General features: G+C 40.1%; 1 protein-coding gene across 1 annotated transcript in view; it reads right to left on the minus strand.

Moving 5' to 3' along the window:
• vwa5b1 (von Willebrand factor A domain containing 5B1) overlaps positions 1–27,578 on the minus strand; it is a 71,699-nt gene that overhangs the window by 4,344 nt on the left and 39,777 nt on the right. Inside the window, exons 13-21 of the mRNA XM_061735204.1 lie at positions 27,359–27,560; positions 21,786–21,982; positions 16,118–16,367; positions 10,210–10,500; positions 9,864–10,001; positions 7,954–8,082; positions 6,509–6,580; positions 6,018–6,087; positions 4,608–4,731 (exon numbers count right to left, since the gene is read on the minus strand). Of these exons, the coding sequence (XP_061591188.1) occupies positions 4,608–4,731; positions 6,018–6,087; positions 6,509–6,580; positions 7,954–8,082; positions 9,864–10,001; positions 10,210–10,500; positions 16,118–16,367; positions 21,786–21,982; positions 27,359–27,560 (1,473 nt within the window). The remainder of the gene's footprint in view (positions 1–4,607; positions 4,732–6,017; positions 6,088–6,508; positions 6,581–7,953; positions 8,083–9,863; positions 10,002–10,209; positions 10,501–16,117; positions 16,368–21,785; positions 21,983–27,358; positions 27,561–27,578) is intronic.

Here is a 27,578-nt window from a genome sequence, read left to right on the forward strand (position 1 = left end):
TCAGATAACGATAAAAAATAATCATGGCAATCATAAACAGCATTGATTTAGTCAATAGTCTCCAATACTCACAGTTAAAAAAAAAACTGTATAAAAAGGAAAAAAATATGATCTAGAACGGGGGTCGACAACCCAGGGCTTTAGTGCCGCCCTAGTGGCTCCTGGAGCTTTTTCAAAAAAAGTTTGCTCTTTTTTTTTTTTTTTTTACTTTTTTTCTTCTTTTTTTTCCTTTTTTCCTTTTTTTTCTCTTTTTTTTCTACTTTTTTTCTTCTTTTTTTTACTTTTTTCTTCCTTTTTCCTTAACTTTTAAATCTCAACATTTCGACTTTTTTCTCGACATTTTGACTTTTTTCTCGAAATTTTGACTTTTTTCTCAACATTTCGACTTTTTTCTCGAGATTGTACTTCAACATTAATCTTGACATTTCGACTTTTTTCTCGACATTTCGACTTTTTTCTTGAAGTGCATAATGAAAAAAAAATCTTCCCCCAGTTATAACTAATATAGATACATGCAGCATGTGTTGTCTTCATTCTAAGGCTTACAGTATACAAGACTTCATTTTTTGCGTCTCCAGACATATTTGTTTTTTGTGTTTTTGGTCCAATATGGCTCTAAAACATTTTGGGTTGCCGACCCCTGATCTAAAACAAGCCAACCTTTTTATAGAAGGGAATAAAATGAATAAGGTATCTTCGGCTCGGTTTTTGGGTGTAATTGTCGACGAAAAATGTTGTTGGAAATATCATATCGACTCTGTGGCCAGAAAGGTGTGGAAGTCGTTAGGAATCATTAGGAAAATCAGCCCTGATCTCAATAGACCCTGCCTGTTAACTCAGTATTCCAGTCTTGTTTCTCCATATCTATTGTATTGTAATGTTGTCTGGGCCAGCACCCGTCGCACATATCTCCACAAACTTGATTTACTTTGTTAGAACAGTCACAAGGTCAGATTTCCAGGCCCCATCTGTTCCCCTTTTTTCTAAATTCAAGATTATAAATATTTTTGAAATCAATAAAATGCAAATCTCTATTTTTATTTACAAAATTCTGTATTTAAGCCAATCACTACCACTCCACTTCCAACAATACTTTTGTATAAAATCCAATATTCACAGTTATCCAACTAGATCAGCATCTCATCTCCATCCACCCCGACGTCGCACCATAAGAGGGCAATATAATATTAAATACAGAGGAGTCGCCCTGTGGAATAACATCTGAAACCTGGCACCTAGCACTCTGTCCCTCCTTCTTTCAGAAAAAGATTAAAAAACAAACTCCTAGCTGAGATGTAAAGAGCTGCTGACCCAGTACCAATAACGTCTCTACATGTACATACAAGTACACCGTACACTGTATATACTATACAGGACTGTCTCAGAAAATTAGAATATTGTGATAAAGTTCTTTATTTTCTGTAATGCAATTAAAAAAAAAAATGTCATACATTCTGGATTCATTACAAATCAACTGAAATATTGCAAGCCTTTTATTATTTTAATATTGCTGATTATGGTTTACAGTTTAAGATTAAAATTCCCAGAATATTTTAATTTTTTGAGATAGGATATTTGAGTTTTCTTAAGCTGTAAACCATGATCAGCAATATTAAAATAATAAAAGGCTTGCAATATTTCAGTTGATTTGTAATGAATCCAGAATGTATGACATTTTTGTTTTTGTAATTGCATTACAGAAAATCACAATATTCTATTTTTATGAGACAGTCCTGTATGTCCAGATGCTCTTTGTGTTGGTTTATGCTATTCTGCTCCTTTTATCATATTTTTTATGATGTCTATTTTAACTATTATTTAACCATCTTGTGTTTTTTTTCTAAAGTATTTCTTGTTTTACTGTCTGAAGTGTATCAATCCCTCGATAAGCCTCTCAGGTTTCTGACCTCTCCAGCACACTTTCTTTTATGTTGTTGTTTTTTTTTATTTCTTTTTAATTTTCTCTAAACGCATTCCATTGTATTTCTTTCTTTTCTTCTTTCAAAAATGTGCTAAATAAATCAATCAAATCAGAACGTGTAGAAAACCCACAGATATAGAATTCAATTCCCTTTTGCAGCTTGTGTTTCTGGTCAGCAGAAAAATCAGATAAAAGTGACGGTCCACTTGAGCTACTGCTTTAAAAGCAGAGTGCTCATCTGGCCTGCACTCCACACATAAGAGCCCTGATTCGCTGCTCCAATCAGCCGTTTGTGCTGCTTACAAAAAGGATACTTTGACATTCCCAGATCACAATGTTTTATTTCCACTTTTCTAATGACATCCTTATCCTGCCTTGTTTCTTGTTGTCGTCTCTCTGTTCTAACCGTCCCCTGATTGTTTCTCTGCTTCAGCTGCACTTGTGCACTTACCCACCCGTGTCTGATTGCCTAAGCTCCACTCCTTTGTCTCCCACTGATTTATGACACAATTGTAGCCCATTCAAATGTGATATGGATTTATAGAAGGCATTTCTGGAACAATTAGGTTTTCACTACATCAGTGCTTCTCAATCCTGGTCCTCGTGTTCCCTGTCCTGCATGTTTTAGATGTTTCCCTGCACCAACACACCTGATTCTAATTAAAGGTCCTCATTAGCTTGTCACCAAGGTCTGCACAGTTCTGTTGATGACACAGGTACTTTTATCACGGTGTGCTGAAGCAGGGTAGCATCTAAAACATGCAGGACAGGGGCCCACGAGGACCAGGATTGAGAAACACTGCACGAATGCATGAACTGAGGACACAATTACGACGGAATATTAGGGCCAAACTAAGACAAAAAAATTTTGGGAAATTACGAGAATAAAGTCATAATATAATGAGAATAAAGTCATAAAATTACGAGAGTAAAGTCATAATGTTGCGAGAATAAAGTCGTAAAAGAATAAAGTCGTAATATTACGAGAATAAAGTCGTAATAGAATAAAGTGGTAACATTACGAGAATAAAGTCATAATATTACGAGAATAAAGTCGTAATATTACGAGAATAAAGTCCTAATTTATGAGAATAAAGTCCTAATATTATGAGAATAAAGTCGTAATAGAATAAAGTCGTAATATTACGAGATTAAAGTCATAATATTACGAGAATAAAGTCGTAATTTATGAGAATAAAGTCGTAATATTATGAGACAATAATTTATGAGAACTCTAACAGGAAGAGCAGTCTTCTCCCTGTGTTAAAATGAGGAATATTGAGCATCTTGTGAAGTTATATTTATATATTTATAATATATTTTATTCTCGTAATATTACACCTTTATTCTCAAAATATTACAACTTTATTCTCGTAATATTATGACTTTATTCTCATATTATTATGACTTTTTTTTTTTTTTGTCTTAGTTTGGCCCTAACACTCCGTCGTACACAGTCCAGTCCTAAAGTGTGGTGTTTTGGCTGACTGAGCTAAAGGCTGCACGTTCACTTACACTCACCTGCTACAGTAATATGTATATTTAATTTCACACGTTCCCCTTTAGTTGATACCAAACCCATTCACAAACACCTTGTATTTGCTGGGATGTTCTCATTTTAAATGAGGTATGCCATGTTTGAGTGAGACACTCAAAAACTGAGAATTAGGAGTTAAAAACTCAAAATCTTAACAAGAATATTTGTCTTATTTCTAGTTAAAATGTCTCATTTTTAGTCAAAAATTAAAACAAGAGTAATCACTGGAAAAAACAACAATTTTCACCTGCTTCAAGTAGATTTTCACTTAAAATAAGTAGAAAAATCTGCCAGTGGAACAAGATTTTTTTGCTTGTAATAAGAAGATAAATCTTGTTCCACTGGCAGATTTTTCTACTTATTTCAAGTGAAAATTTACTTGAAACAGGTGAAAATTGTCAAATAACAAGTTCTTTTTCTGGTGATGACTCTTGTTTTAAGTGTAATGAGATTTTTTTGACTAAAAATGAGACATTTTAACTAGAAATAAGACAAATATTCCTGGTAAGACTTTGAGTTTTTGCAGAGTATTAGTCCAGATTGTTGGGTAGCTATTTTATGTTCAGTCCTTCTTCAGCTAATCTTTGCTAGAAGTATTTTTCTTTCCATTGTATTTGAAAAACACATTGCATTATCAGTGTCTCCAACCAGCTTATGTATTGATGGAAGTTCTTATAGTTGCTTTTATTATTAGGCACTGCTTTATATTTTCTTTACATTTCTTAGCTTTTTCTGGTTTTATGAAATATCCATTGCCGTCTTCACCATTTAGTTTCTTCTCAGGTCAATCATATCAATCATAGATATGGATATTATGGCATTTGTTTAAAAATGCCCGAAGTACAAAGTTTTAGACGTGAGTCTTGCAGCTCGTGATGCTCCGTTCTGCTATGAGCATTGACAGATCTTGACTGATTTGACAAAGTGAATGAATAGCTGAATATCTTTGAAAATTTACACTCTGAGCACATCACCCCTCAACTATTAAACACACCCTGCACCTACCGGTGTCCATTGTCCACACACTCAATAAACTCTGGCACATTAATCTCTGCAGACAAATCTACCGTCTGTTCACATTAGCGTCTATCCCAAATCACACCGGCGCTTTTTCCACACCCATGAGTACAGTATAGATCTGCTGCTCACCAGAGGAATGTAGTCTTTGTTCTCGTTTTCACTCTCCCCGATTGAATCACCGGACTTGCTGTGAGATCGACACATGAATCCTTTGGCGGCTCGAGTGAGGAGGCGAGTCCTGCTGAGGGCCAGCCTGGCGAAGAGACGGGGATGCAGATGTGAAGCAGGCGTTTACTCCTACATTTACTCGTATATTTACTCGTACATCCCTGTTAGGCCTCATCTACTACAGAGCTGACGGGGATTCATATTCAGATACAGACAGTACTCGAGTTGTAAAAACATCAGAGGGGATGGTGGATTTTATCATATGGGGACAGATAATTTGTGCTGATTACAAATAATCTAATATATTACAAATAATAGCAGTGACCAAAACACCTGCAGAAATACTGCAGGAATGACATAGCAGCAGTTAAATGCAGCCTTCTGTAAGCTTTAAATATCCACTGGGCTTACATCAAATACATCAAAACACAACAATAAAAAACACTTTTCTGAACTTATCAATATGACTCTGTCCTTCACAGGATAAGTAACATGGATCACTGCAAAAACTCAATGTTAACAAGAATATTTGTCTTATTTCTAGTTAAAATGTCTCATTTTAGTAAAAAAAATCTCATTACACTTAAAACAAGACTCATCACTGGAAAATACAACAATTTTCATTTTTGATTGAAGTAGTGTTGTTTTGTGTTTGGGCCATATTATGGGTAGGACATTTGTATCTTTATTATTCAATCCGAAAAAGTTGCTTCAATCAATAAAAATATTTTCAACCAAACCTTTGACCAAAACGCAAATGTTTCAGCTGATGTGACGTTTTATGGAGAAACTGCAGACCTATGTCTGAATGAGTAAATTATCTCTGATCATTGGTCAAAAGCTATCAGTGGAACAAGATTTTTTCTTGCTTGTAATGAGAAGATAAATCTTGTCCCACTGGCAGATTTTTCTACTTATTTCAAGTGAAAATTTACTTGAAACAGGTGAAAATTGTTATTTTTCTGGTAATGACTCTTGTTTTAAGTGTAATGAGATTTTCCGACTAAAAATGAGTCATTTTAACTAAAAATAAGACAAATATTCCAGGTAAGATTTTGAGTTTTTGCAGTATAGTTTAAAATTAAGTCTAAATTGTAGAAAGTCAAAGGTCTAAACCTTGATTACTTGATTGACGCAGTCTAAGAGGTAATTTTTCATTACCTGTTCATCATTAAGGATTCTCTCCTGAAGCAATCAAACTCAACATTTCTAATTAGTCTAAATCAGCTGAAATAAATGTTTAAAGATGATGAAAATATATGCTGCCCCGAGAGGCAGGATAATTATAATTGTGAAATCTGTGCGTTTGATCGTGCAGTTGGAGCACAGCGACAGCACATTCCTGCTGCCAGGTATCCTCCAATCACCTACCTGGCAGAAAACAGGCTCTCCACCGACTTCTGTGATTGGTCAGAGGTCAGAGACGGACTCCTCTGGGAGACTGGGAGACAGAGAGCCAGACAGACGGAATTAAAAAGGTATCGGGGGAAAAAGGAAGCAAAGCCATGTCTAAAAATGTAAAGCACAGCTACTGATGTAACACCGTGGACAGAGACGTGCAGCATATTCCCTCAGCCGTCTGTCTCCTCCATTGAAACCCTCCTGTTTACATCCGTGCCTTCAGTGTGTACTTATTGTACAGTTTGTCAATGTTGACCACGGAAACTCTTGTACTGTTTACCATCACTTACAAACAGAGGAGCTGAAATGTCAACAATCTCCTGTTTCACATTTTGCAACAATGCAGCCGTGTTGCCCTGGAAATGACAACGGCCTTGCAAACGCTCTGTGTCAAAGGTCTCCGTGCAGAAAAATGGAGGAGACGGAGCAAATTCATTTAGTGGTTAATGCGGTGCACTTACCCTCTGCAAAGCTGCATCGCTCCCAGCCGGCGGAGGACGGGGTGCTGCACGGGGAGGGGGCGTCATCGCCACCTGAGCCAACCATCAAACACATTTACAATCACCTTTACCTGATTCTAGGAATATTTTGGTTAGAAAGAAACGGTACCATATGGGATAATCTGTGCCCTTCTCACTGCATAAACTCAAAATCTGCAAAAACAAGAATATTTGTCTTATTTCTAGTTAAAATGTCTCATTTTTAGTCAAAGGAAATCTCATTACACTTAAAACAAGACCCATCACTGGAAAAAAAAAACAATTTTCACCTGTTTCAAGTAGATTTTCACTTAAAATAAGTAGAAAAAGTAGAAAAAAAGATAAATCTTGTCTCACTGGCAGATTTTTCTACTTATTTCAAGTGAAAATTTACCTGAAACAGGTGAAAATTGTCAAATAAGTAATTTTTCTGGTGTTATTTTTCTGGTGATGACTCTAAATGTTGAAATAGCAGTAAAACCACATGCATTGATGAAATGACATAAGGGATGGAAAGGGGGGATGGCATGATTTGGACCGTTTTTATTTCAGGGGGGGATGCCATCCCCTCATCCCCCCTCGACTCCAGTACTGGTTATATAAATATCACATCAAATTATGGTTCCATCCACTTGCTGTTCTACAAAGTTTCACTGGTATTAGTAGATGGTTAACAAACTATTAACAACTGATCTGTAAAGTGTGAGTTAATATATTAGTTAAGTATTAGTTATTAGGTTATGTGTGTTATTGGGACGTTATTCTAAAGTTGCAACTATTCCTCATTTACTAACAATTAATAAATGAGGAATAGTTTAAGATAAATCTAGTCCCACTGGCAGATTTTTCTACTTATTTCAAGTGAAAATTTACTTTAAACAGGTGAAAATTGTCAAATAACAAGTTATTTTTCTGGTGATGACTCTTGTTTTAAGGGTAATGAGATTTTTTGACTAAAAATGAGACATTTTAACTAAAAATAAGACAGATATTCCTGGTAAGATGTTGAGTTTTTGCAGTGCTGCTCTCTCCTGTTGCTATGCCGTCCCTGAAGATCATTTTAAAATACTGTCTTTTTGCTGAAGTTGGACTATTTTTTAATAAAGCCCACACAGCTTTGTTAGACCTCAATATTCCACAGTGTCTGTAAGCAAGGGATATGAGATTGCAACATTTTTGTTTGTAATAAATATAGGTTTGAATGAGTATAAACAAAAAAAAAAACGAATTGCCTGTTTCAAGAGCGGTGATTTTAATTTTAGTCTGCCGCTTCAATCTTCAATGCACAAAAGCTGTCTTCCTCTAAGCTCTTATCTTATTCTTTCCACTATATTTTCCATTAGTTATGGATCTACCCTTGCATTTAAAGCTTCTTCTGCTGTGTTATGGGCTTGGGGTAAAAATAAGAAGAATAAACTCCAGCCTACTGTTGGGCGGCGGGGCCTCCTCTGTTTCCTCTGACACGCCGCCGGACTGGGAGCGGCCCAGCCCGATGGAGTAACCGCGGGTTTTCTGGCTCCCTGACTGAGACCTGGAGCTCCTCTTCAGACCTTCAACTGCAAACAACATGTATTCACAAGTATGCTGGTTTGAGAAGTCCTGCATAATCTGCAGGTCTTTTACAGAACAATTTGGATCCAACAACATGGAATATCCTTCCTGACCTGCTAGCTGGGAGGGAATTCATGAAAATCCTGCACTTAGTGACAAGTATTTTATAATTGGCATGGTGGTAGGCATGGACATAAGGTTTTATAAAACCACCGCAAACAAATTGGGACGCCCCCTAGTGGCCAGTTTGCAGAAAATGTAAAATGAATCAATAAGCGAGGAGATAGAGGCAGCAGTGTAGGGGTTAAGTGAGTTTAAATATGCACAGCTAATGTTTTTCGTGTGTTATTTTAATAAAATCCTATTCTTTCACTGTGACTTAGGCCACGTTTACACATAGCCGTATTTACAAAAACGGATATTTTCCCCTCTACGTTTTGAAAAATATCCTCGTTTACACGAACCCGGATAAATACGCTGTTAAGGTGCTATGAGCAGTCAAACCTGCAGGGGGCAGTGTAACGAGAAGATAAAGTCATGCTAGCCAATCAGAATCCTGGAAAAAACGTCAACAAATGACACGTGTGAAGCCTGAATAATATGGTTCTGCGTTAAATCGACGGCGTAGCCTACGTACGGGGCGCGTCGCCGCGTACCCTACGCCGTAGGCTCTGCGTTGGTGTAACGCGGAACCATAAATCAGCCTTTACTGCCAGTGACTTCCTAGAAGGAACGAGAGTCTTTGGTTTGGAGTGACAGAGAAGTGGAGTTACTTTTAAGTGTGACTTTAGAATATAAAACAGGTGAAATACAAGAAAATATTGACGGTGGCCAAACAGATTGTAAACACAGGTCGCACACATGACGCTGGTGACGTTTCTGTCTCATAATGTGACATTCTGAAGCCTAAATCTCCGTTTTCCTCCGTTTACAAGCAAACGTGAAAACTGAGTTTTTGAAAATCTCCACTTTGGCCGGAGTTTTCAGAAATGATTGTTTTTGGTGACTTTTGAGCTCCGTTTTCGTGTAAACGAACGGCCAAAACGCATGAAAACGCCTCAGTTTTTGCTCCGTGTAAACGGGGCCTTAGTTCTGAGGTTCTGTTCATCTTAAACCTGAATGAAGCCACTGTTCTCACCCAATGAGACTATTGACACTACTGTCCAATAAACAGAAAATTGCATTCCTTGGGGGTGAAAATATGGGTCTAGAGCCCTCTATAATCTTTCTATGTGACTTAATTCTAGAGATATGGAGTTTTTTGGGCAAAAAAATGACCTTGAAAATTACATTTGACCTTCAACATGACCTTGAAATATTGGAGATTTATCTCAGAATTGAATTCCTAGCACCAAAAAAGTAGAGAAAGTGACAATATACAACAATCTAGGACTGAGAGAAGCTGAGATATGACCTTTGGTCTTTTCAGCGGGAGCCATTTTTTATTGTTTGCAAACCGGCCACTAGGGGGCGTCACCATTTGTTTGCGGTGGTTTTTGAAAACCTTATGTCTATACCTAACACCATGCCAAATATCAACCAAGTGCACAATCTTTATGATTTTTGACATATTCCCTCCCAGCTATGCTCTAAAACACAGAACATTTTGACACCTAAAAGAAAATTATTTCTATTTTTAGTTTGACTTGACAAGTTACATGATTGGTTAAAAAACAGGTTCAAATCTTTTAGAAAGTATAATTGATTTTGGAAACCAGAAGAACCTTTTTCTTTGAACTAGAATAAGTAGTTTGTGTTTGACTTTGTGATGAATCTTGAAACTCACCAGGGTTTATGTATTCAACACTTGTTGGCAAATACTCATTGGTATCCAGGTCAATGGGAACAAATGCTGTGTATTTGCTCACAATATTGCAAGCTTTGCTGGTGTGTATAGCATATAACTGGTACTTCCTGCCGGAACCTGCAGGACAGAAAACATTGAGAAATTATGACATAATATTTAGCCGTGTGATTCTGCATGTTGATACATGAATAATACTTAACATGCAAATGAAATTGAAAGGAAGGCAAGACTGTCTCAGTATAACGAATGGAAGTGGAAATGTCCTTTTTTACTTTTTCCAACATCCCTAGTTTTCTTCAAACACTTGAATCCCGGGAAAGCTTACCGTGCTCTATCTCACACTCTTTACCCGCCATCTGCTCAAAGTCCTGTATGATGGAGCTTCCAGCCAGGTAGTGGAAGGTCTCGTTCCACAGCTCCTCGTGAACCTTTTCCTCACGTTCCCGGCCGTTTAGAAAAGGCTCCACGTCGAAGACGACCTCCCATTTCATGGGTTTACCACACAGCAGTCCTGAAACCACGGCCTTGCAGTCGCCCTTGTGCTGGTTGGAACAACTCAGATCAGGCTGGATCTCCTGTGGAGTTTCTGCTTGACAAAGCTGGTGTCCATATCCATCTGAAATGTTACGGAAGCAAAATGTGCATTTCTGAGTCACACTGTACCGTATGATTGCTAATGCTGTCTTATTAGGGCCCGAGCACTGACAGTGCGAAGGCCGTATTGTATCTGTAGGAATTTTCTTCCTCGTTTTTATTGTTCTCCTTCCGTCGAAATGAGGGTCTTTTTGCCCCCTAAACGTGCCCCAAAAGTCACCAAATTTTGCACGCATGGCTCAACAGCGCCCCCTAGAATACTTTGTGCCTCAAGCCCCAAAATACGGTTTGACGTACATGCACGAAAATCGGTACACACCTGTATCATGTCGCAACTTAAAGAAAAGTCTCCTGGCGCCATGGCCGAAACCAAACAGGAAGTCGGCCATTTTGAACATTTTCAATTAATCATGTAATTTTGCCGCAATTTATGCCATTCCTTCGGCAGTTAATACGGCCCGAACCGTAATGTGCCCCCAGGTGTGTTATACATCAAAATGTGCGTCTCCATCCTGCGACGACGCGCATTACTTTTCTCAGTCAAGTGTTACCGTGGCGACGATAGACGCCAAAAAGTGCACCCCCCCTTCATCTGATTGGTCCATATTTGATAGTTCCTACTTTCTGCTATAACTTTTGAATGGTTTCACATAAAGAGTCATGGGTGGTGTCATCTGACTCAGTATTGAGTACTTGACCTTCATTGGCTTGAATTAGCCCCGCCCCTTCTTCTGATTGGTCGATATCTGATAGTTCCTACTTTCTGCCATAACTTTTGAATGGTTTGGTATATATAGTCGTCATCCACTAAATGTCCAGCCTGAAGAATCTACATCAAGTCATACAAGCTCCCACTGCAGCCTGAACGTGCACAAGGGTGGAGGACCGTTCATCGCTGCTTGCAGCTTTAATTTGTATTAAAATTATTCAGTACTCAGGCTCTTGTTTGCAACTGAAACCTATCCAAGCAATGATGCTGGAAATGATTGCAAACCTTTGGTTTAAATTAAAGATTAAGATCTTACACACGGTCTGTGCACAGGAGTATGAGCAGAGTGTTTGAGGGCCAGTAATCAATCCGGGGTGTGAATCTGTTACGTTCCATGGATGCCAAGAATGGGGGGCAGGGGAATCGTTTTAAGTTTCTGGGGTCTTTGCTCTTATTTCTTCTAGTGCCCTAATATTTTGGTAATGTCACTTTGTATCCTTTTCCTTTAGACATAAATCTAAATTTAGGAAAATCAAATTCATTTTCAAAAGCAACAACAGATTGCTCCCAATATGCATTCCTTAAACCAGTGACTGCATTTCCATGCATCAATAGCCCTTTTAAAACCCGAATATTAGCAATAACCCGGTGCACAGCCATGTAAACACCAATAACCCTTTTGAATAACCCGAATTTGCTCATATTCAGGTTTTTAAAAACCCCAATATGACCCCTGGGTTACTCCTTTTAAAACCTGAATATTTGGTCATGTAAACGCCAAACAGAATATCCCCATCAAACGGAACATGAATTTGTTTTCTGCACATGCTCTGTTCACAAGGAATCCTGGTCTTTTGAGTCCAGGAAGTTCTTATAAAAAACACAAAAACACAAAAAACAAATATGCCTGGAGCCGCAAAAAATGAAAAGTCTTGTATCAGCCTTAGAATGAAGGCAAATGGCGAAAGGCGAAATGTCAAGAAAAAAGTCAAATGTTGAGAAAAAAGTTGAAATGTCGAGAAAAACATTTGAAATGTCGAGATTAATGTCAAAATTTTGAGAAAAAAGTCGAAATGTCGAGAAAAAAGTCGAAATGTCGAGAAAAAAGTCGAAATGTCAAGATTAATGTTGAAGGACAATCTTGAGAAAAAAGTCGAAATGTCGAGAAAAAAGTCGAAATGTCGAGATTAAAAAGGAAAGGAAAAAGGAAGAAAAAAGAAAAAAAGGAAAAAAAGGAAAAAAAGAGAAAAAAAAGGAAAAAAAGAGAAAAAAAAGGAAAAAAAGAAAAAAAAGGAAAAAAAAAGGTCAAACATTTTATAATAAGCTCCAGGAGCCACCAGGGCGGCGTTAAAGAGCCGCGGGTTGCTGATCCCTGGGCTATATAGGTGTTTTCTGGCCTAATCATGTTCTCATCATACCATTAGTTTGCAACCTGTTCTAAATCTTCTGCATTTACGTTCACGGAGGCTTGTCTTGATTGTGGATGTTGACAATGATACCCCATCTTCTCCAGAATATTTTTCACTTCTTTTGATGTTGTAAAGAGATTTTTCTTAACAATGACAAGGATTTTCTAATCATCCACTTTAATTCTCTCCCTGATGTTGCTGAGCTCACTAGTGCTTCCTTTCTTTTAATGACTGCGCCAAACTGTTGATTTGGCCATATCTCTTAAAGATTGATGTTGTCGTTTGTTTTGCTTGTTGTTGTTGGGGAAGGGGGGTCAGGGGTCTTCACATTAGACCCAATTACCACGTCTGGAGTCTGTTTAATTTACAGCTATCCCAATTCCATTTTGAAATAAAAAAAAAAAAATGACACCTATTTCATTCTTGATTTCTGTATAAGTATACGGAAAATGGAAAGCAACTTGTGTCCCATTTTCTACTTAAAATCCAATAACCAAAAAATGGGAAATGGCTCTTTAACTGACTTCAGCTGCTGTGTGCATTAATGAGACTTTCCCTTAGGTCGTTTTCTTAATGACCCATTCCAAGATGTTGTTTATTTTTGGTTTTACAATTTTAAGAACAAAAAAATAGTCTTTTCATTTTCCGTTTGCAGATTTAAAAATGAAAGACGGGGGTGATCAGTTCCAGATTTTCATTCATGCACGGACCATAGCACCTGCAGTCAAAGAGTTGTTGTCCATTTTTGGTTTTTCACTTTCAAGAAGAAAATGAGCTTCAAGTAATGTTTTATGTTTATCCACTTTAAAATGAAAAAATTATATACGGGTCATTTTCCATTTTTCTTTTCTTTTTTCAATTTTAAATAGGGAAAGCAGATGGCCATGACTTATAGAGCCCGTCGCGGCAATTAACTTACTTTCCGTCAATTGTGCAGCTATTTTTGAAAGCCATTTTGCTTAAAATGGCTATAATGTTAAATGTCACATGTAAAAATCTAAATGATTCTATTTCAAACTCAAACTGCGTTTACATGCAGTCAATAACCCTTTTTTTTTATACCCCTGTTTTCTGCGCATGTTCTTTTCGCAAGGAATCCTGGTCTTTTGAGTCCAGGACGTACTTCTTTTTTTTTTTTTTATATTTCTTTCTTTAGTAGATTCATTCCAGGACGTATTTTTAAACATGAGAAACGCAAGACCAGGAGGAGACTAATCACTTCATAAATGTAATGAAGGATATGAACATTTCTGCATTTGTAGACGGTAGAAAGTACCGGAATAGCGAGATTTACAAGAAGGTGAGCGAAAAGTTGCGTGAAGCAGCATTTGTTTTGAATTTGGATACAGGAAGAAGAAGCGGAAATGACGGGAATTGCGTCATGACGTTCTCCGTGCGTCGCTGGTTTGATCCAGATATCCTAAATGATTAATTACCATGTAAACAGGGATAACCCTGTTTGCTCACGCATGGAAACGGAATATTTCGAATGTTTCAGTAACCGGAATATTAGCAATAACCCCAATTTTGACTGAATGTAAACGTAGTCATTGTGGTGCTGTATAAAGGCAAAATCATACAAATTCTATCATCCACAAACCTCTGACCTAGCGGTGCTACCACTACTATCCCTAAGTGAATATTTGTGTGTGAGTTTATGGATGTGGCTCAGAGATACACCGGCCACTCTCAACTGATTTTCCAGTCCAACTGTTAAAGAGTCTTCAGATAAGAGACTGAGCCCAGAGTTGGCCCTGATGTGATCAGCGGTGTGTAAATGTATCCGTGAAAGAGAAAGTGCTGAGTAGAGCTGTGTGATTAGTGTGTGAGCTGGGGAATGTGGCTTGTAGCAGAACGTGTTTTGAATCTTTAACAGTTCTTGGAAATCTCTGCATAATTACAGTCTACTTATCATTTTATGAACCTTGGTATGTCCCCAAATGGTCACATTAATTATGAGAAATATTTGGCCCACACACTCCAAAGACTTCATCTCCTATGTCACACAGCAATAAATGTAATCAGCTCACGAGGCTTCAATTATTTTACATCACTATTTGTCCAAACACCTTGGATTCTCAAAGTAAACTACTTTAAACTTGAAAATTATGATTTCTTTTTCTTATTGAATTTAAAAAAAATTGTTATATATAGCTGTATCATACGGAAGCCTAATGTTGCCACCCCAGAAAAAGAAAAAATATCAGTATCACGTTATAACGTGAAAAGTTTATTGTTAGAACAATAAATGATCACGTTATAACGTGAACATTTGATCTCTGGAAAGCGAGATAGAGATAGAGATAACATCTGTTGTATTAGACGCTATATAAATAAAATTGAATTGAATTGGATTGAACATTTTATTATTAGAACAATAAAATATCACGTTATAACGTGATATTTATCACGTTATTACAATATACAAACTTATCAGGTTATAACATAATTTATTGTTAGAACAATATACTATTTATCACGTTATAATGTGAAAAGTTTATTGTTAGAACAATAAACATTTCACGTTATTACAATATACAAACTTAGCACGTTATAACGTGATAGGTTTGTATATTGTAATAACGTGAAAAATATCCTGTTATAATGTGAAATGTTTATTGTTCTAACAATAAACTTTTCACGTTATAACGTGATACTCAGTACTGGAGTTGAGGGGATGAGGGGGGATGAGGGGGGATGAGGGGGGATGAGGGGTGATGAGGGGGGATGAGGGGGGATGGCATCCCCCCCTGAAATAAAAACGGTCCAAATCATCCCCCCTGTAAAACTGCCATCCCCCCTTTCCATCCCTTATGTCATTTCATCAATGAATGTGGTTTTACTGCTATTTCAACATTTAGAGTCATCACCAGAAAAATAACACCAGAAAAATAACTTATTTCACAATTTTCACCTGTTTCAGGTAAATTTTCACTTCAAATAATTAGGAAAATCTGCCAGTGGGACAAGATTTATCTTCTTATTACAAGCAAAAAAAAGTCTTGAAACAGGTGAAAATTGTTGTTTTTTCCAGTGATGAGTCTTGTTTTAAGTGTAATGAGATTTTTTTACTAAAATGAGACATTTTAACTAGAAATAAGACAAATATTCTTGTTAAGATTGTGAGTTTTTGCAGTGATCCATGTTACTTATCCTGTGAAGGACAGAGTCATATTGATAAGTTCAGAAAAGTGTTTTTTATTGTTGTGTTTTGATGTATTTGATGTAAGCCCAGTGGATATTTAAAGCTTACAGAAGGCTGCATTTAACTGCTGCTATGTCATTCCTGCAGTATTTCTGCAGGTGTTTTGGTCACTCCTATTATTTGTAATTTATTATATTATTTGTAATCAGCACAAATTATCTGTCCCCATATGATAAAATCCACCAATCCCCCATGATTGTTTTTTACAACTCGAGTACTGGTGTTACTGATATTTTTTTCTTTTTCTCTCTTTCAGCATTACTCTTCCGTAGTATCAGGTCCATTTTTATGAACAGAGATGAGTTTGTGTCCTCACCTGTGTCACCCACGCTGCCCAGGGAGGGGCTGTCTGTGGAGGACCTGGATCCGTCCTCCCCGGGGGGGTTGCTCCCTGCAGGCCCGGGACCGGCGTCGCTGGACGGGGGGACGTCCTGCAGCCGGGGCTGAGGCTGGAGCTCAGAGACGTCTTCCTGCTGCAGAGCCAGCGGCTCCTGCTCAGCCAGCGGCTTGTGGCCGCCGGCAGATTGTCCTCTGAAAGATGCGGCACACAGGCTGGCCAGCTGCGGCTGTAATATCACCAGTTTAAAAAAGATGTAGAAGATCAGCAACTACTTGTAACTCTGAGTATTTCTGTGCGCTTAGTTCAGCTCAGTTTTAGTTTGCAAGATCAGTAAACCTGAGAAACAGCAAATATGCGCTGCATCCAAAAAAGATTTAAAAGGAATCCTGTTTGGACACATTTAAATGCTCCAGTTACCAAATCTGATGTGTTACTTAAAGTTACTCAAAGTTTCTTTAGCTACCGATTAAGTCCAATAGAATGTAATAGATCTTTTTCTACAGTAGATTTACAAAATCCTCTCTTTAAAGGGGACCTATTATGGCATCTAATACCTATTTTAAACAGGCCTTGAATGTCTTAAAAACAAGCTTTTGATTGTTTTTGCTAAATAAATTAGAAATTCAGCCTCTAAACCATGTCTTTATCTTCCCATTCTCTAACCTCATTATCTATGTGGGATTCTGAGTGGGCGGGGCTATGCTAATGAGCTGATTGGCTGCCTGAATGACGCGATACACCACTACGGAAAAATGGCGGAAGCTCCGGCCGGCGGAGTTAGTTGTGGACGTGGTTTCACGCATCGGAGGCCAACCGATGTGAATTGGATTTTTGTTTTGCATCGACGGGAGCAGAATCTTATTGGCTCGTAGATCCACATCAGACTGGACGGCTCATCCGGGCGGCTGTACAGACACTGCAGAATTTAGTTGCTTTCCTCCTTCTCTGAGTTGGCAGGCTGAGGGGAGACCACTTTATATATGTTAAAGCAAGAGAAAACATGTTTTTCATAATAGGTCCCCTTTAAATGTGTTTATTCCTAACATGTTTAATTCAAACCTAAATGTAATTTATTTTTGAGAAGTTCCATTCTGGATTTAGAAGCCGTCATAGCACTGAATCTGCTCTGCTGAAGGTCCAGACATCCTGGATGCTTTTAGTGATGTTAGACCTTACTGTGGACCACTCAGTCCCCCTGAAACGCTGGAATCTGCTCGTTGGACATCAGGGACCTGTGCAGTAGTTTAGGTCCTTTTTCTTTACAAACAGGACTTTCTCTGTCAGGATCAATAACCTTTCTTCAGAGGTGTCTTCAGTATTCACATTCATTACTCAGGTAGAAGTATAGATACTAGAGTTTAAAAATACTCCTGTAGAAGTTGAAGTATCAACTCAAGTTTTTTACTCAAGTAAAAGTATAAAAGTACTGGTTTCAAAACTACTTAAAGTATAAAAGTAAAAGTAATGTAAGGGGGGAAAAAGCCATTAAGGACAAAAGCCATTGAAAATGAATGTATCTTAGTAAAAAAAAAAAAAAAAAAAAAATGTGCGTCTACATCCTCCGACACCACGCATTACTTTTCTCTTTCAAAAGCGTTACCTTGGCGACGCTAGACGCCAAAAAGCGTGCCCCCCTTCATCTGATTGGTCCATATTTGATAGTTCTCCAAAAGTCATCAAATTTTGCACGCAGGCCAGGCCTGGCGATAAATTTGATGTTTCATGGTTTGCATTAATGGGCGTGGCCTAACGGCTCAACAGCGCCCCCTAGAATACTATTCTCTGCCATAACTTTTGAAAGGTTTGACAAAGAGTCGTGGGTGGTGTCATGGGACTCGGTATTGAGTCCTTGACCATAATTGGTGAAAATTAGCCCCGCCCCTTCTTCTGATTGGTTGTCCCGATTTTCTGCTATAACATTTGAATGGTTTGACATAGAGAGTCGTGGGTGGTGTCATTTCTGATATGCTTATGGGGGGCGGTGGCCGTGAGTGCGAGGGCCCGTTCATCGCTGCTTGCAGCTTTAATTCATGTTGTATCAGCTATAGAGAACAAGGTAGTGCCGAAAAACAATATAAATCCCCCGTCACAAAAATAAGAAAAATAGAGAAACATATTTTCTCATCAACAATAGGTGTTATTGTATTGTCTGAAAAATGATTCAAATGTTATTTTATTGTCTGAAAAATGGTTCAAATATGTTATTTTGTTACTTGAAAAATGTAAAATATGTTTTGTTGATGAGAAAATATGTTTCTCTTATTTTTGTGAGGGGGGGGATATAAATTGTTTTTCGGCACTACCTTGTTCTCTATAGCTGATATAACATGAATTACTCCTATGTGGGATCAATAAAGAAAATTAAATATATTATATTTGGTGTCTAACTGTTTCCCAAGTATATTAGTGCGTGTGTGAATGAATAAATGAAACGTAAAACATAAATTTCTTTGTAGAAAGGCGCTTTATGAAAATAAGTCCATTTACTTGTATTAGTTTACAGCGCAGTCTTGAACATCCAATTATAGTATTAAGTATAAAGTCGAAATTTCGTGAAAAAAGAAAGAAGGAAAGAAATTTCGATTTTATTCACAAAATTTCGACTTTATTCTTGAAATTGTTTTTCAACATTAATCTCGACATTTCAACTTTTTTCTCGAAGTGCACAATAAAAAAAAAAATCTTCCCCTCAAAATATTTTTTTCTCCTGCATGGCCCTAATACTCTTCCGTAAAAACTAAATAAAAATACCTTGATAAAAAAACAGATCGACTCGGTTGTCAAAGCTTTTTTCAACTTGGATTCCTTGCTAAAGTCAAGTCCTTCCTATGGCACAGTGACCTTGACAAAGCCGGCTTGATTCCTGCAGCATACTTTATTTAGTAATGAAACGTTTTAAACTTTTCTGTGTCGCTCGCAACCTGCTGACAAACATGAACACATCACACCTGTCCTGTACGGGAGCTTAAAATTAATTTTAAGCTCCCGTTGCTTGTTTTTAGTGAAGTTAATGGCCTTGCACCTCCATATTTATGTGAGCTTTTAAGCGTTCACCAACCAGAGTGCTGTGTTCTGCTGGCCAGTATCTGTTTTAGGGGTTCCACAGTCGAGGAACAAACAGTGGGATGATCGTTCCTTTAGCCACCGCAGGTCCCAAACTCTGTAACGCTCCTCTCCCTCATATGTACCATCTCTGACCTGCAACTGTTTAAAGCCAGACCCAAAACGTACTCACTCAGACTGGCGCATGGCAGAAAGGAGCACCATGCCACTCGGTTTTTCTTTTATCCACATCTTTTTACTCTTTATCTTTCATTTTAATGTCTTTTAGTTTATATCATTATGCTATTGATCTTTTACTTGTTTTTAATATTGTGAAACACTTTGGTCAGCTTAGGTTGTTGAAATGTTCTGTATAAATACAGTAGTATTTAGTCAGCCACCAATTGTGAAGTTCTCCCACTTAAAAAGATGAGAGGCCTGTAATTTTCATCTTAGCTTCAACTATGAGAGACAGAATGGGGGGAAAGAATCCAGGAAATCACATTAGGATTTTTACTGAATGAATTGGTAAATTCCTGGGTAAAATAAGTATTTGGTCACCTACAAACAAGCAAGATTTCTGTCTTTCACAGACCTGTAACTTCTTCTTTGAGAGGCTCCTCTGTCCTCCACTCGTTACCTGTATTAATGCACCTGTTTTAACTGGTTATCAGTATAAAAGACACCAGTTTTAACTGGTTATCAGTATAAAGACACCTGTCCAAACCTCAAACAGTCACACTCCAAACTCCACTATGGCCAAGACCAAAGAGCTGTCAAAGGACGTGAGAAACAGAATTGTAGACCTGCACCAGGACCAGGACCAGGACTAGACCTGGACCAGGACTCAGACCTGCACCAGCTGGGAAGACTGAATCTGCAACAGGTAACAGCTTGGTGTGAAGAAATCAACTGTGGGAGCAATTATTAGAAAATGGAAGACATACAAGACACTGATAATCTCCCTCCATCTGGGGCTCCACCAAGATCTCACCCCGGGGGGTAAAAATGATCAAGAACGGTGAGTAAAGATCCCAGAACCACACGGGGACCTAGTGAAGGACCTGCAGAGCTGGGACCAGAGTAACCATGACTACCATCAGTAACACACTACGATCAGGGACTCAGATCCTGCAGGGCCAGACGTTCCCCCTGCTGAAGACAAGACATGTCCAGGTCTGAAGTTTGATAGAGAGCATTGGGATGATGCACAAGAGAATTGGGAGAACGTATGGTCAGATGAAACCAAAATAGAACCTTTTGGTAGAAACACAAGTTGTTGTGTTTGGAGGAGAAAGAAAGCTGAGTTGCATCCAAAGAACACCAAACCTACTGTGAAGCATGGGGGTGGAAACATCATGATTTGTGGGATGTTTTTCTGCAAAGGGACCAGGATGACTGATCCGTGTAGGGAAAGAATGAATGTAGTATGTATTGTGAAATTTTGAGTGAAAACCTCCTTCCATCAGCGGGGCATTGAAGATGAAACGTGGCTGGGTCTTTCAGCAGGACAATGATCCAAACACATCGCCCCGGCAACGAAGGAGTGGCTTTATAAGAAACATTTCCAGGTCCTGGAGTGGCCTAGCCTGTCTCCAGATCTCAACCCCATAGAAAATCTTTGGAGGGAGTTAAAGTCTGTGTTTCCCAGCGACAGCCCCAAAACATCACAGGAAATCTGCACGGAGGAATGGACCAAAATACCAGCAACAGTGTGTGAAAACCTTGTGAAGACTTACAGAAAACCTTTGACCTCTGTCATTGCCAACAAAGGGTATATAACAAAGTATTGAGATGAACTTTTGTTATTGACCAAATACTTATTATCCACTATAATTTGCAAATACATTCTGTCTCTCATAGTTGAGCTATATCTGTGATGAAAATGACAGGCCTCTCTTATCTTTTTAAGTGGGAGAACTTGCATAACTGGTGTCTGACTAAACACCTTTTTGCCCCACTGTAAATGAGTGTTTCATACGTCAATCGTCTCTAAAAATGTTGATTCCCTTGCCTTTATTACAACATGGTGGTTTAATTTGTATTCTTAAGGATTTAAAAGAGGTTCAAAGAAGGTTTCAACTAAGAAGGGACCCTAAGACCTAAGATACGGGTGTTTCCCAGATGACTTCTTAACATCGTTCTCAGGACAGCTCTTTAGTTTCGCTCTTTCAGAAGCTCTTTGGAGGAGCTGTCCACCACTGCGGTTCTGAAACCTAATCAATTGATGCCAGGCAAATCGATCACCGATCACTATCAGTGCATTTTCACACGCAGCACTGCTACCTAACGCCCTAATTCCCTGCTGCCTGTGCGTTATGTGTGTTATAATGAAAAACTAAGATGTTAAATATACTTCATGATGAAAACAAGACTGCAACTAAATAAGAAGTATTCTTGGTAAGAGAATAATGAGGAAATGTATTGTTTTCATTAAATGTGAAAGATGGACGAAAGGAGAAATTAACTTAACGATCATTCAGCATATAGGACCATATTGTATCCTCCTGACTATTAAAACAGAATGTTATGCATATTAAACATTGACTAAAGACTAAAGGGGGACCAAGCTTCAAACCTTTATAAGAGTTTGGGAGCACACCTGGTAGTCGTTCCTCCACTGAGCCTCGTGTTCCGGGTTCATCTGGCCGATCAGCTCCTGGACTTTGCTCCTTCTCAGGGGATTCTTCTGCACCACAGAGTTGGGGTCGCTAGGGGTGTACACTTTCTTTGATGGGTTGTAGTCTGTTATCTGGTTAGTGCTGTACGCCCTCCTCCTTGGTGACGTCTCATCCAGAACTGATGTCAAAAATAAAAGAGTCGAAATATTTGATGAATAAAACGGGCAGTTCGATGCAAATAACCATAACCTTGACATTCTGAAATCACCTCCACTATTATATTCACTGCACCAGCTTCATCTTTAGCCATCACGTACTATTGTTGTTGATGTGTGACAGAGAACTTGATATTACAACTAGCGGCACGGAGGAGCCAGGACACGAGGTCAGGGGGGAAATGTTTTAATCTCCACCCTCAGAATGTAATAACCTGAACACAAGGGAGGCTGACCTGAAAACCAAGGCTAAAACACTGACTACGTTTACATGCAGTCAAAATTCAGGTTATTGCTAATATTCCGGTTACTGAAACATTCAGAATATTCCGTTTACATGGTTATTAATCATTTGGGATATCTGGATCAAACCAGCGACGCGTGGAGAACATCATGACACAATTACCATCATTTCCGCTTCTTCTTCCTGTATCCAAATTCAAAACAAATGCTGCTTCGCGCAACTTTTCTCTCACCTTCTTGTAAATCTTCTATCCCGGTACTTTCTACCGTCTACAAATGCAGAAATGTTCATATCCTTCATTACATTTATGAAGTGATTAGTCTCCTCCTGGTCTTGTGTTTCTCCGTGTTTAGAAGAACTTCCTGGACTCAAAAGACCAGGATTCCTTGTGAACAGAACATGTGCAGAAAACAAATTCCTGTTCCATTTGATGGGGATATTCCGTTTGGCGTTTACATGACCCAATATTCAGGTTTTAAAAGGAGGAACCCAGGGCTCATATTCAGGTTTTTAAACGGTCGGTGGGTATTTCACAAAATACAGCAGTGGGGAACCTTCAGGGCCTTCTACGCCTTCAGAGAAGGTCTAAAAAAATAAGAAATAATAATAAAGGTAATAATAATAATGATAATAATCATAAAGTATTCAATTACAATTTTTTTTTAATTTTTTTTATTTCTGTCTCATTTAATTTAATACAATATATTTAACAGATTTTCTCTCATCTATGTTCTTAAATTAAGTTTACCCTCAAGTTCATGTCCTGAAAACCTGTTATCCAATCAGAATTGTCTGTCTCTATTAAGGTCCAGTTAGCTGGTTCATTCATTAGTTAGGACTTCACCAATCCCGGGGAAGGCCACGATTGAACGATCTTCCACGATTGAAATCGGCCTGCAATCAGCAGAAACACACTTTGTGATTGAGTTTGTCAGTTTTTCTGTCGTGTCTTTGCTCATTCGTTTCCCAGATTCTGCAAGCTTGGGTTGGTGAAATGAGCTCACGCTACCACTAGTTAATACCTGTAACGTTTACAGTGGAACTTGTCCGGACATGTTTAGTGTTTAAATCATAATTCAGGCTGGAGCAGCTCCGCTGACAGGAAAATTCTTTTTTACTAAATGTACAAATCACCGCGTTCTTGTTGATAGTCCCGTCTCCTTTCTTTTTATGCATAAACTTGCCGATTGATTATTGATTATTCTGACACCAGACTATAATCTTGGGACCCCCCACCCCCTCCCCCATTATCCATGCAAATAAAACAACAATGTGGCTGCCATTTTCCAAAATGGCTGCAGGCAAAAGACAGTTTATATGGTTTTTGACCTGGATTGTGATTATATAATTAGATTTTGATTGTTTTGGCATCAAATTATAGTCCCCCCCTCCTCCCATTTCTGTATCACATTTTTTCTAATCATCACAATTGCAGGCACACAGCTGTGTGCACTGGAGGCCAAAACGGTTGCACTTGCATCTTCCGCAACATTCCTTTTTGCACTTGCACTTCGTGAGTTGTTCACAGCTCTGGGCAATTGGTGGGAGTGTCATCCAATTCAATTCAGTTTTATTTGTATAGCGTCGAATACAACAGATGTTGTCTCTAGACGCTTTCCAGAGACCCAGAACATGACCCCCGAGCACTTATTACAATGGCAGGTAAAAACTCCCCTTTAGGAGGGAAGAAACCTTGAGCAGGACCAGGCTCATAAGGGGGACCCTCCTGCCGGAGGCCAGACTGGGAGGGTCAGCGACGTCAGCAGCATACACCGGGCATGTGGAAGCAGCAGCGGGATGCCCAGAGGGGGGTGGGGGACCGCAGGCATGTGGAAGCAGCAGCGGGATGCCCAGAGGGGGGTGGGGGACCGCAGGCAGGTGGAAGCAGCAGCGGGATGAGGAGGGGGGGGGTCACTGGGGTGGTTCGTACGCTCCTCAGTGGCACCGGGGGTGGATGAGATTCGCCCTGAGTACCTCAAGTCTCTGGATGTCGTAGGGCTGCCTGGTTGACACGCCTCTGCAACATCGCATGGAGGAAGGGGACAGTACTGCTGGAGTGGCAAACCGGGGTGGTGGTCCCTCTTTTTAAAAAGGGTGAGTGTCCTCCAACTACAGGGGGATCACACTTCTCAGCCTCCCCGGGAAAGTCGACGCCAGGGTACTGGAGAGGACAATACGTCCGATAGTTGAACCTCGGATTCAGGAGGAATAATGCGGTTTTCGTCCCGGTCGTGGAACACTGGACCAGCTCTATACCCTCCGCAGGGTGCTCGAGGGTTCATGGGAATTTGCCCAACCAGTCTACATGTGTTTGTGGATCTAGAGAAGGCATTTGACCGTGTCCCTCGTGCCATTCTGTGGGGGGTGCTCAGTGAGTATGGAGTCCAGGGCCCTCTATTAAGGGCTGTCCGGTCTCTGTATGATCGGAGCAGGAGTCTGGTCCGCATTGCCGGCAGTAAGTCAGACTTGTTCCCGGTGCATGTTAGACTCCGGCAGGGCTGCCCTTTGTCACCGGTCCTGTTCATAATTTTTATGGACAGGATTTCTGGGCGTAGCCAGGGGCCAGAGGGGATCCGGTTTGGGAACCTCAGGATTTCATCTCTGCTTTTTGCAGATGATGTCCTGTTGGCTTCATCAGCCCGGGACCTTCAGCATGTGCTGGGGCGGTTTGAGGCCGAGTGCGACGCGGCAGGGATGAGAACCAGCACCTCCAAAACCGAGGCCATGGTTCTCCACCGGGAAAGGGTGGCATGCCTTCTCCGGGTGGGTGGAGAAGTCCTGCCTCAGGTGGAGGAGTTCAAGTATCTCGGGATCTTGTTCACGAGTGAGGGAACGATGGAGCGTGAGATTGACAGACGGATTGGTGCAGCGTCCGCAGTTATGCGGTCGATGTACCAGACCGTCGTGGTGAAGAAGGAGCTGAGTCAAAACGCGAACCTCTTGATTTACAGGTCAATCTACGCACCTACCCTCACCTATGGTCATGGGTAGTTACTGAAAGGACAAGATCGCGGATACAAGCGGGCGAGAGGAGTTTCCTCCGCAGGGTGGCTGGACGCTGACGAGTCAGCTGAGGTGGCTTGGGCATCTGTACCGGATCCTCCTGGACGCCTCCCTAGGGAGGTGTTCCAGGCATGTCCCTCCTCCCTAGGGAGGTGTTCCAGGCATGTCCCTCATCCCTAGGGAGGTGTTCCAGGCATGTCTCTCCTCCCTAGTGAGGTGTTCCAGGCATGTCCCTCCTCCCTAGGGAGGTGTTCCAGGCATGTCCCTCCTCCCTAGGGAGGTGTTCCAGGCATGTCCCACTGGGAGGAGACCCCGGGGAAGACGCAGGACACGCTGGAGAGACTATGTCTCTCGGCTGGCCTGGGAACGCCTCGGACTCCCCTAGGAGGAGCTGGAGGAAGTGTCTGGGGTGAGGGAAGTCTGGGCATCTCTGTTGAGACTGCTGCCCCCGCGACCCGGGAACGGATAAGCGGCGGACGATGGATGGATGGATGGATGGATGGATGGATGGATGGATGGATGGATGGATGGATGGATGGATGGATGGATGGATGGATGGATGGATGGATGGATGGATGGATGGATGGATAAAATATGTTCAGCAATTCAAGTTCTACACCGACAACATTGTTTTAGCTTTCATAAGACAGCCATCTTGAAAAACGGCCACCGTCTTGGATTTTCAGGTGGCTAACGGGCTTTTCTGCATGAGTAGGTACTCGGCAATGTTCATGCAAAATTTGGTGCTTGTCTCGCGAAGTGAACGATTCTCCTAAAAACCTGACTTAATTTCCCTCACTACTCAATGGGACACATTTAAAATGCTCGCCCATTTTGCCACTCATAATTAATTGCATTAATTTTCATAACGCGTTAATTAGCAGTGTAATTAATTCATCTAATTAATGCGCTAAACTGACAGCCCTAGTCCAAATACTTCTAGACCAGGGGATCAGCAACCCGCGGCTCTAGAGCCGCATGCAGCTCTTTAGCGCCGCCCTAGTGGATCCTGGAGCTTTTAAAAAAATGTTTGACCTTTTTTTTTTCCTTTTTTTCTCTTTTTTCTTCCTTTTTCCTTTCCTTTTTAATCTCGAAATTTTGACTTTTTCTCGAGATTGTACTTCAACATTAATCTCAACATTTTGACTTTTTTCTCGACATTTCGACTTTTTTCTCAACATTTAAACTTTTTTCACGAAATTTTGACTTTTTTCACGAAATTGACTTTTTTCTCGACATTTCGAATTGTTTCTCAAAATTGTACTTCAACATTAATCTCGACATTTCGACTTTTTTCTCCACATTTCGACTTCTTTCTCGAAATTTAGACTTTTTTCTTGACATTTCGACTTTTTTCTCCACATTCAATTCAATTCAATTCAATTTTATTTATATAGCGTCTAATACAACAGAGTTGTCTCTAGACGCTTTCCAGAAACCCATACCCAGAACATGAACCCCTGAGCAGTTATTACATAAACAATGGCAGGTAAAAACTCCCCTAGTGGGAGAAAAGCCTTAAGCCAAACAGTGGCAAGGAAAAACTCCCCTTTAGGAGGAAGAAACCTTGAGCAGGACCAGGCTCATAAGGGGGGACCCTCCTGCCGAGGGCCAGACTGGTGGGTCAGGGACGGCAACAGCACAGCAGGCAGGTGGAAGCAGCAACGGGATGACCAGGGGTGGGGACCGCAGGCCAGCACGCAGCTCCCGAAGCTCCGGCCCAATCAGCAAGTCCCAGGTTGGGGTGCAGGGTCAGGGAAAGACTTGTGCTCCGTAATGCAAGCTACAAGCCACCCACGACCACCTGCAGGTCGTGGGTGGCTTGCACATCTCAACTCTTTTTTCTCGAAGTGTATAATGAAAAAAAAATCTTACCCCAGTTATAACTAATACACATACATGCAGCATGTGTTGCCTTCATTCTAAGGCTTATACAAGACTTTTCATTTTTTGCGGCTCCAGACATATTTGTTTTTTGTGTTTTTGGTCCAATATGGCTCTTTCAACATTTTGGGTTGCCGACACCTGGTCTAGACCCAACTGTGGTACAAGGACTTGGAAAGGCCCTCTTTCAGGAGGCCTGTCTCCTTACCCGTGATGTCTTGCTCCATGGTGACGGGGCTGCTGTCGGCCAGCGAGGCCTGCTGGGAGTCGTACGGAGATTCAGACATGGCGTCCTTGTGGTTCCCCTGACTGCAGACCCCCGTCTTCAGCGGGTCCTCCTCTTGAGAGTGGTAGAACACGGAGCTGGCCGACTCCGTGGAGCGCATCATGCTGTATCGCCTCCTCTTATCCTGTTTTTGAGACTTCAA

Source organism: Cololabis saira, chromosome 12, assembly GCF_033807715.1.
Source record: "Cololabis saira isolate AMF1-May2022 chromosome 12, fColSai1.1, whole genome shotgun sequence".
Classification (NCBI taxonomy): domain Eukaryota; kingdom Metazoa; phylum Chordata; class Actinopteri; order Beloniformes; family Belonidae; genus Cololabis; species Cololabis saira.